Source organism: Ambystoma mexicanum, chromosome 3p (assembly GCF_040938575.1).
Source record: "Ambystoma mexicanum isolate Mex_15411 chromosome 3p, UKY_AmexF1_1, whole genome shotgun sequence".
Classification (NCBI taxonomy): Eukaryota; Metazoa; Chordata; class Amphibia; order Caudata; family Ambystomatidae; genus Ambystoma; species Ambystoma mexicanum.
Window position 1 is genome coordinate 157,560,690 of NC_090925.1, and position 11,090 is coordinate 157,571,779.

The window sequence follows — 11,090 nt, forward strand, 5'->3', positions numbered from 1 at the left end:
GTTTGGTGCTGAGTAGTTCCCATGATGGTGGGGGGCTGTTGCAGAGATCCAGTGAGTCTTTGTAGATAAGGGCAACTTCACCTTTGTGATTTTGACGGTTGCAATGTAGGATGGTGTAGCCTTCTTGGATGGCAATGGTAAGAGCAGGATGAGCGGCAGGGTGTCACCATTGTTCCGTTACTGCTAGAAGGTCGATGTTCTAATTGACAATGAGGTTGCAAATGTTTGTAGCATGGGCTGCAATGGAGCGAGCATTGATGAGTGTGCAGGAAAAGGGTTGAAGGGCAGGGATTGGAGTGGTTACTGTGGTGTGGGGTGGAGGAGGTGGGGGTGTTGGGGCAGCTGTGGTGGGTACGCAAGCTGAGGCATGCAAGTCGGGACTTGAAGGTAGGTGGGTAGAGATGGGGGTGAGTTAGCTGGCAGTGAAGAGAGCCTTGATGTGGAATGGGTATCAGTACAGGGGTGGGTGGAGGGTGGGGGTGGAGTGTGGGGGGGTGTGAGCCAACCTGGGTGTTGATGGTCATGTTTAGTAAAGAGAGATAATGTTGGATAGTGCAATGAGATGTGTTGGCTGGGGCAAGCTAGGTATGGTGTGCTGGCTGGTAGGAGAGGGTGGGAAGAAACTGAGTGGGTTGAATGGGGCGTGCAGTGTGGCCAAGGGCATTGGAGAGTTCCATGCCTTAAAAAGGATTCACAATTATTAGTTTACTTAGTAGCTCTAGAGACAAAATGAGCGCTGCAATGATACTTGTGGAATAAGCTGGAGAGTTGTGGTGATGGCTGGTTGTGGGCAAAATAGATGCTAGTCTGCTGGTGTAGATTATTTGCTGGTGCAAAAGCTCTGCGCCATGAGGGACTAAGTGAGTGGTGTGTAAAGGCGAATTTTGGTGGTTGGAGGGGCATTGGTGAGGCAGTAATGTGAAGGATGGTGTGCACAGCAGCACTATGAGTGTTGCCTGCCTGAGGGAGGTTGGCAGGTTTGCTAATGTCAGAGTATGTGGGCGATGGGAAAGGGTGCTTAACTGGGGCCATGGCTACTGCTATCGCCAGCTGTGGCAAGGCTTGTGGATATACCGCAGGAAGCAGAAATGGACTCAGGGTGATCCTGGCATGGGGCAAGGCTTGCGGATATGCCACAGGAGGCAGAAATGGACTCGAGTTGGGCAGGGCATGCGATCCGGCATGCCGATACGTTCCAGGAAGCTTATGTAGCAGATTATCGTTACTATGGGGACTAGGGTGAAGTGAAGGGGCGATAATGCCATGGTGGTCACAAATACCATCATAATTCTGGAACTTAGTATGAGGTGGCTTACCTCAGTCATGACCTGTATTGGGGAGCTGGGACATCTGAGATGTTGTAGAGAAAAGCGGCAGTCCCCAAGTAGGCATGGGGACGCCTGGGACAGGCAAAGCTGGTTTGCCGACATGGGGGGTGCCAATATGCAGTAACTGGCCTTGCAGTGGTGCCTTTGTGAGTGGCCAGTTTCCTTGGGCTTCAATTAAAGCAGAAGTGGCCATTTTTAAAGGGTATTGGCCTGGTTTCAAAGAATACAGTCAGGTAGCAATATGAAGAGCTAAGATATATGAGGAGCACCATACCTCTCCTTCAGCGCAGTACCTGGAGAGGAAAAGAACCGGATTTACCAACCCAGATCTGGGACCCACACATAACGAAGTAGAGGAACCAGGGGGAGGAAGTCATCCTCTCTGGGATATTTGTACACTGAGAAGAAACCAGGGGGAGGTAGTGATCCCCTCTGGCATTTGTGGACACTGGAAGAAACCCAGGCGTAAGGAGTCATCCCCTCTGGGATATTTGTACAATGAGAAGAAGCCAGGGGTAGGAAGTCATCCCCTGTGGGATATTGGACACTGAGACGGCACCAGGGGTAGGGAGTCATCCCCTCTTGGATATTTGTAAACTGAGAGGAAACCAGTGTAGGGAGTCATCCCCTCTGGGATATTTGTAAAGTGAGAGTAAACCAGGGGTAGGGAGTCATCCCCTCTGGCATTTGTGGACACTGGAAGAAAACCATGTGTGGGGAGTCATCCCCTCTGGGATATTTGTTCACCGAGAAGAAAGAAGGGTTAGGGAGTCCTCCTCTTTGGGATATTTGTACACTGAGAAGAAACCAGGGGGAGGGAGTGATACCCTCAGGCATTTGTAGATATTGGAAGAAAACGAGGGGTAGGGAGTCATCCCCTCTAGGATAATTGTACACTGAGAGGAAACCAGGGGAGGTAGTGATCCCCTCTGGCATGTGTGAACACTAGAAGAAAACCAGGGGGAGGGAGTCGTCCCCTCTGGTATTTTGGACATTGAAAGAAAATCAGGGGAAAGGAAACCCTATAACTTGCAGATTTCCAAGAAATTTAAAACCCCTCAGTCCAGAAGGAGAGAGGCATGCTTCTGGACCTAGCAGAGACTTTATCCATAGTTGTTTATAAGTGTTAGGGACAGACATGGGTGTAATTTTAGAGGGGGCGGTGGTGTTTGTCCTCCCCAACTTTCATGGCACACTATTTTGTCCCCATTCATTTGAATGGGGCACCTTTTCTTCAGAGGTCATGTCCCCCCCAACATTTTCAGCAAAGTTTGTCCACTGGGGACAGAAGTACGATTGGACACGACTGTGGACATTTATAATTTTGGATCTTCTGACTCCTTAACTTATCACTTGAGGCAGGGAAACTCCTTGTAGCAGTAGGAATAGCTGGGGTTTTCCCTTTTGCTTTAAAGCCAATCAAAGTGTATAATTCCAAATGTATCACCTATGTATCAGTCTCATACGTCTGCATCCGTACGGTGCATACAGATGCAAGTGCGCCGTCCCAAACATGTGCGGAAATATCAGTTGAGAAAACTCTTTGAGAAAAGGTGTTAGGCCCTAGTGGTGATGCAGCTATCATGTGGTTTTGGTAGGCTGACATATTTGTAATAGAAATAGTTTTGCCACACTTTAAGGGGCTTTCGGTTGTTTGCTACACAATGAAGCAAAACATGTAGCATAACTGTTCTTTCATGAGTTATTAGATGTTGTAATGAGCAAGAGGTCTGCCATGTTAGAATAGGGAATTGGGAAAGGCTGCAGATTGCTCCACGCTATTCTGCTAGGCTGCAGTTTTGAGCTATGGTCGTTTAATTGAATTTTATTCCTGCTATTTCGCAGAAATCGCCAAGTAGCCAAGGTTAGTATGAAAAGGGATACTGAACAGTTTCCAGTCAATTGTTGTGAGGGAGGAAGATCCCATCGGCCAAAACAAAGCAGCATGTACCTTCGCAGACAATAAACGAATGAACACACAGGTGCTGTTTTGCAAAAAATCAGGGGGAGCGTGTTGCACGTTTGTGCCAACTGAAGATGCTGATAACGGGACACTCTCACATGTGATAAAAGCAGTATACAATTTAGGAGAGAGGATGAGAACAGAAGGAGGTGCAGAGGAAAGCACATGGTTCGACAATCTGTTCAGCTGGATACCATCATGGGTAAACGTGGCAATGAAAATACTCGTCCCAATCATCGTCTTTGTGCTCCTATTCTTCTGTGTGTGCCAACTGGGACTCCGGTGTTGTAAGAAAAGCATGCCTACCTCAGCTATGATAATGATGGTAACAATGGGCCGACCGAAAACGGTAGCTACCATGATAGATGCACAAATACAAACAGGGGAGTACACCACACCGCAATACAGGATGACAGCCATTTACAGGCAATATGGGGACAGGGTTGATAATTTGCATCATACAACGATAAAGGAACCAAGGGAGTTGCAATGGCACAGAGAGGTATGGGTAGACTTAGATGGAGATGGTGGGATCTACTTGACGTGTACACCAGATGAATATGCAAGAAGAGGGAATAGCTTGAGAAGCGTGTGCAGGGCATGGATGCCAATAAAGGGTACCCCAGCATAGGACGAAGCAGTTGCAGAAGCTGAGTACTACCGGAGGGAGAACGAAAAGAATAAAAAATAAATATTCGTAATTTTAGATGTAACAAAAGGGAGGAATGTGTGGGAGCGAGGGGCCGTTAGGCCCCTCGCATCCTTCACTTCTCAGTACAAGACCCGGACCAAGTGCCTCCAGTAGTGGGTTCACCCCTTGCCCTTATGCGATGTTAACTTTGGGTTACATTCGCGTAGATGGGACCACTGAGCAGGACACAGGGCATCCATTTTTGTACCCCCTTTTTGACTCCATCTTGGTGACCAGGGCTCACTGCGATAGTACAAAATGCTTCTCTCCCTTTCCTCGCAGCAGCCAGGTTCGGAGCACAAGGCCCCCACCCTTGTTCCCACTCTGGCTGGAAAATTCTGCAGCTCCATTCTCACGCTGAAGCCGGAGGTGCTTGCAACAAATAATAAATGTAACATATCTTTCTTCCTCTGAGATCACTATCCTGCTTGTAAACCAACATGAGCTAAGCACATAGCTCATCCATCTCCACAATAGTGTTCTTGCCCTCTTACCCTGGTCAGTGGAAACTTACTGCCATTCTGACCCTGTGTCCCTGCAAGATATTCCTTTCATGTGCCAGATCACTGACCATGCCATGATGCCCACCAAGCAGACCCCTAACTAACATGAGACCTCCGCTGCAGTATATCGTGCCCAGTACTAACAAATGCCGCATATCTGAGATTTTTGCATGTGTAAGAAACACTCATTGTATTATAGTGGTCAAGACCCTTAACCTATGACTTGTATAATCTAAATGCTATAGATGATATAGGCACCTGAATGACTTTTAGAGAAGACATGATGAACTACTGATAGTTTTTTTGAACCACTAATATTTAGTGCATGTATTATAGAGAATGAGTTATGTTAGCTTAGATTAGCTTAGATAGTGACCACCCTGCTTCACAGCGACCTGACCTTCGCCCATCCGGAGCACAAATGTCTGACGTCTATCCTCCTGCCAACCAAGCAACCAACCCGGAGGAAGAGATGCCACCCACACCTGAGACAATGTGCAAACTGACCAATACGGGATCCACGTAGTATCCTATGTTAGTTGCGTCATTTTACTCTATAAAATGTAATGTAACGTTAATTTTGTCGGAGCTCTCTCAGTGATCTAGATAAACTGTTCCTTGAACTCTCGCAGCCTGCTCTCTTGTGCCTTATTCCCTGTCCGGGGAGTGTCTGTTTTATTCTTTTTGCACGTATAAGACAGGGAGGGCACAAACAACAGTGCCCGCACTGCGAGTGTGAGCAATTGGTATTGTGGTGTAATTTAACTAAATAGAAGAAATGAATCACCAAGAGCAGGGCCTCATACATGTGAGAATATAACTAGAAGGTTGCTTACAGAGTTGGCATCATGTATTGAGATAGGAGTTGCAGAGTGTGCAGTTGCAAGGGGTGGAAAGCCAAAAGGCCCAATTATGGGAAGTGATTGTGGTGCTCCAGGGGTTGTAACAAAGTGTTGATATTGTTGATTTCCACTCACAATATGATTGGTCCATCTCTGTGGGATGCTACAGTCTGAGCTGGCCATTTTTGAGGGTGGTATTTTGATGGTGCTGAGAACGGAAACCTCCATCATATTGTTTAAGGTATAGCATTCATTAAGGGCTTAATATATTTATTTGCATTTATATAGCACACACACAGCCTGGGGGCATCGAGGCACTGTTACAAGATAACATCTTAGTTACAGTAAATACATATGGGGAGCTGGGTTACATTAGCCCAAACTCACATGGATTAGTTCTGTTACTTAGGTAGGAAGCTGGAGTTACATTAGCCCCTAACTTAGTTTGTCTAACATTGAATGACTAGATACATGCATATTCCTTCACACATAGTTCAATGTTAGTAGGCTACTTGTGTTAGTCATAAACATATCACGGTGGCAGTGTGTGGACTTGTAAGGCGAGCAGTCTGGTTTTGATTGCTGAGGGGGTCAGCTCTGAGGACCTGTGGCAGGGAGTTCCAGTGCCTGGCAGCAATAAACGGGAAGCTTGAACCTTGCACCTTCTCGGGCACGCATTACTTTGAGAACGGGCATTAGGTTGGTGTAAGGTGTTGTTGTAGGTCTAGATGTATTGCGGTAAGACGACTCTGTAGGAGAGGTAGAGGGGTGCTTTGTGATGTATGCATTTGTGCATGATTGGTAGCGTTTTGAAGAGGATGCGCTGGCGTACAATGTCAATGACAAGTAGCGAATGAAAATGTTAGGATTAAAATGAATGTTGCATTTGTAGAACATGCTAATTCTGTGTTTTTTGCCTGGAGTGCGCATTGAGATGGTACTCACATCAGTTGCACAGAACTGTCTGATTCTTCAGACCGTATTTACATTAAAAAGTGTTTTTTTCTTGCAATTTGTGCACTCTATTTTTGATTATTTTTGGATTACTTTGGGATGCTTTACCTTTACAGGTAGGTGGATTGGGATAGAAAGAGTGGAGGTAGGCTGGGTGGTTGGAGGTAGAGATAGTGGTGGTAAGGTGCATGGGTGGAGGCAGATAAGGGATACGGTGAGTGGGGTTCGAGAGTGTGGGTAGGATGGATGGGTGGGGGTAGAGAGTGTGGGGGTTGGGTGTGGTAGTGAGTGCAGGTAAGGTGGGTTGCTGGGGTAGAGGGAATTGGGACAGGGTGAGGGTAGAGAAAGTGGGGAGATGGTGGGTAGCCTAGAGAGTGTGGGTAAGGTGGGTGGAGGTTGGGAGTGAGGGTACAGTGGCTGGATAGGGGTAGAGAGTGGAGGTAGGGTGTGGTTAGAAAGAGTGGTCGCAGGATGAGTGGTGGTAGGGAAAGTGGAGGTAGGGTGGTGGTAGATAGAGTGGAGGTAGGGTGGAGTTAAAGAGAGTGGGGGTATGTGGGTGTAGAGAAAGTGGTAGTAGGATGTAGCGATAATGAGGGTTGTGTGGGTGGGTGCAGAGAGAGTGGGCAGTAGAGCGGGTGGGGGTAGAGATGAGGTTTAGAGGGGTGGTGGGGTAGGTTTTTGGGGGGTGGACGAGGTAGTGACAGTGCAGTTTTTTTAGAGAGCGGAGGTAGGGTGGGTGGGTAGGGAAAGTGGCGGTTGGGTGGGTGGGTGATGGTAGAGAGAGTAGGGGTTAAATGGGGTTAGAGAGAGTGGAGGTAAGGTGGGTGGTGGAATTAGAGTGAGTGCGGGGTAAGGTGGTTGGGTGGGGGTAGAGATGCGGCTAGGGGGGTTGGGTGGGGTAGAGAGAGTGGAGGTAGGCTGGGTGGGGTTATAGTGAGAGGAGGTAGGGTAGGTGGGTGTAGAAAGAGTGGAGGTAAGGTGGGTGTTGAGATTTGTGATAGGGTGGGAGGTTTAGGATAGAGAGAGTGAAGGCACAGTGGGTGGTTGTTGGTAGGGTTGATGGGTGGGGTTAGAGAGAGTGGGGGTAGGGTGGTGGTAAATAGTGGGGGTAGAGAGGGTGGGTGAGATTAGTCAGAATGGAGGTAGGGTGGGTGGGGGTAGAGAGAGTGGAGGGTTGGGATAGAGGTAGTGGGGGGTGAGTAGGGGTAGTTGGGTGTGTGGGTAGAGAGAGTGGATGTAGGGTGCATGGGGTAGTGAGAGTGGAGATAGGGTGGTTTGGTGTGGGTAGAGGGGGTAGTGGTAGGGTGGGTGGCGTTACAGAGATTGGGCATAGAGTGGGTGGTGGGATTATAGACAATGGGGGTAAAGTGGTTGGGTGGGAATAGAGAGGGGGCATGGGGAGTGGGTGGGGTAGTTGCGTGGGTGGGGTAGAGAACCTAGAGGTATGGTTGGTGGGGGTAGAGAGAGTGAAGGTATGGGTAGAGATTGGAGGTAGGGTGGGTGGGGGTGGAGAGAGTGGGGGTAGGTGGGGGTGGAGAGAGTGGGGGTAGGGTGGTTGAGGTAGAGAGTGTGGGTGGGTAGGGAGGGTGGATGGGGGTAGAGATTGTGTGGGTAGGGTGGTAGTACAGAGAATGGGGTAGGAAAGGTGGGTGGGGTAGGGAGTGTGGAGATAGAGTGCATGGGTGGCATTTGGTAGGGAGAGTGGAGGTAGGGTGGGTGGGGGTAGAGAGAATGGCGAAATGGTGGGTGCGCATAGATGGAGTGGGGGTGAGCGGGGTAAAGAGAGTTAGGGGTAGGGTGGGTGGGGGTAGTTGGGTGGGTGTAGGTAGATAGGGTGGGGATAGGGTGGGTGGTTGGGGTAAAGCAAAAGGGGCTATGGGGTGGGGTTGAGAGTGGAGGTAGGGTGGGTGGTGGCATTAGAGATAGTGGGGGTAGGGTGGGTGGTCAAAGAGAGAGTGAGGGTAGGATGGGTGGGTGGATGTGGGGAGAGTGGGTGGGGATAATGATAGTGGGGAGAGGGTGTGTGGGTAGTGGTAAACAGGGTGGATGGGTAGAGATAGTGGGGACAGAGAGTGTGGATGGTGGTAAACAGGGTGGGGCTATGGTGGGTGGGGGTAGAGGGAGTGATAATTGGGTGGGATAGGGTGCGATTTGGGTGGATGGAGGTAGAGATGGAAGGGGTAGGGTGGGTGGTGGTGTTAGAGAGAGGGGAGTGGGGTGGGTGGATGATGGTAGTTTGTTGGTGCAAAAAACAAGAAGAATAATGCAGCCTCAGGAGGACTTGTCAAAAGTAGCCCAAAATAGCTCAAGCAAACCCCAACCAAGGCATGTAATGGGGTGGAGAGGGTGGGTGGGGTTAGATAGTGGGAGTGGATTGGGGGTATGAGACTGTGCAAGTGGTGGGTGGGCGTGTTTGTAGAAAGGCAGTCTCATAAGGAGAAAAAACAAAAGTAGCCCTAAATAGCCCAATTGTCCATGAAAATAGCGCATTAGTACCCTCAGCGGGGGGAGCCAGTTAAACAGGGGGCTAGGAACGTGGGTTTGAAAGGCCGGTACAAGCCTGTGGTCCAAGCCGCCTGATGGCTGGCTCGCCTCGCTGCCCGCTTCCCCCCACTTTCTTTTCTTTACCACCCCCACCTTCTGCACTTACCTTATTTCGGCTGTGGTGACCCTTGGCACAGCAGCCACACCTCCCTCTCACCTTCCCCAGCCGCCATGGAAAGAGAAGAGGGGCTCTGTATGGAGCCCCGCCTTCCTTTCCATGGTGGCCATCTTTGAAAAGGATTTTACTTCCTACAGCGGGGCGCCGCGTGCGTCCCGTTGAAGGAAGGAACATCCTTTTTTTAGCACCCCAAGTTTCTGCTTTGGTAACTCCGGGTGCTAATAGCCTTCATCCCCCGTTAAAAGGGCTGGAACGGGGGATAAGAGCCCAGAGCCCTTGTTATCCACCCGAGCAAAGGTAGGGCCGATAACTTGGGCTGCCGGACCGTTATCAGGGATGAACGCCACAATATGACCCGACTTGCTTCTTACAAATCTGCTGATTGGAGCAAATATTGTTATTGAACTTCTCATTGTGTAGAGGGCAGAGGAGTTTGGAAAAAGCTATGTTAGTCATTTGTCAGTTTCATGCCATGGAATTGACCATTGCTATGACAACCAGACATCCTCAGTTTAGAGCACACATTCCTGCTCTCTCTCTCCTGTAAGAGTGGGTGCTGCAATTTTGTGCTACAAGTGCCATAAAAAGTAGCTAAAACTAATATTCTCCTGCTACTACCAAACTGGTTTAGAAAACTCCCATGTCCCCCAGCATTGTGTTCTACTGGGCCCCACTTCTCTGTCATTGGTTGAGGAACCCCCCCCCCAGCCACCCCAGCCACCCCAGCCACCCTCACCCAGCCTCCTTCTCTTCAAAAATCAGCAAAGGTAGCGAGTGGGCTTGATGCCTTAGCACAGGACCTGTGCTTGTCCTTAGGCGTCAAGAGACCAACTCCTCCCCCAGGGTCATGAGCTTGGGCTGGCTGTGAAAAGAGGCTTAACTCAAGTCAATGCCCCCCATGCCAAAAAGGCAGCGGCTTAGTGGACACTGCCTTATGAAGTATCCGCTTTTTGGGACAGGTACACTTTCCTCATCTGCGCTTGAATTCGGAAATGGTGTCTTGGCCATGAATAACAATGGATTGGACGATAATGATACTCCAGGGGTCATTATTTAACGATATGATAGGTTACTTATAACGCGCTTAACACCCATAAGCGCAGACCCGGGGCTCCAAGCTGTGTTGTTCCGTGTTATTTTGTTTCCAAGGCGAGCACGTTGCCGCTGAGCTATCCTCCCAAGACAACACTGTTGTAAATGAGTAAGAGATTCAAGAGAAAGTAGCTCTGATTGGATGGCACCTACAAAGGTTTTGTTTTCTCCTTTTTCATGCAGCAAATAACTCATTTGTTTTTCAGGCCAGTGTCATTTATATATTACACATATATTTATATGTTTTCTTGAAGGGCTTAAAGTTTGATCAGCTTATTGGAAATGTTGGACTACAAACAGAAAAAGTAATCGACTAAAAAGGACGTTGAGGGGGCTTTGTGGTTACAATGCATAATCGCATATGCACGCACACCGTTTAGATTAGCTAACCAGACTTAAATGCCCCTCTATATATGCATCGCTCGTAATCTAACACATGCAATCCCAGAAATGTGAGTAGCATTCAGGGCGGTCTGTTCCCAAACCATAGTGATCCGGTTTAGCATTTAGTAAAGACCCGTTATAGGGGTGGTAAGGCATGCTTACGGCTCTGGATGTGTCGGTGCAGCGGCATGGAGCAGGCAGAGCGCGAGGCACAGGTGGAACAGCGAGGTTTTCCACATGTTGAGGGTTGCACAGGTCGCCTCCTCTGCAACTCTGGGGCACGACTCTGCGCTGGGCAGCTATATACACCACCAGGCTCCCCAGGTGTCCCACCCTCCCCCGCAGTCCCCAAGGACGAGACAAGGTCCAGAGGTGGGCGGTGGGCACTGCTTGTTGCAAAGTTTGCTTAGTGGCCCAAACATGGCTTGATCTCAGCAATCTATTGAGGGTAAATAATGAGTTAATGCTCAACCGAGTCCCTAAAAGACCCGACCCCGTCCGCCCCCCCCCCACGGCCTAAAATCACCCCGAAAGCATTTGCACAATACCCGGTCCCATGAACAGACATTCACATTCTGTCCCCTTTTTCCTTCTTTCTGCCACATTGTCTTCTTCCGTTAGTTCATTTAACATATCGTTACCAGCTTCTGCTTTAATTTTTACCTCCCTAT

The 11,090-nt window shown here is 49.1% G+C and overlaps 1 protein-coding gene across 1 annotated transcript in view; it reads right to left on the minus strand.

Moving 5' to 3' along the window:
• The window catches only part of LOC138580190 (alpha-2-macroglobulin-like), a 273,947-nt gene extending 263,259 nt beyond the window's left edge, over positions 1-10,688 (minus strand). Inside the window, exon 1 of the mRNA XM_069650527.1 lies at positions 10,582-10,688. Within this exon, the coding sequence (XP_069506628.1) occupies positions 10,582-10,658 (77 nt within the window). The 5' untranslated portion in view covers positions 10,659-10,688. The remainder of the gene's footprint in view (positions 1-10,581) is intronic.
• Positions 10,689-11,090: the final 402 nt, after the last annotated feature.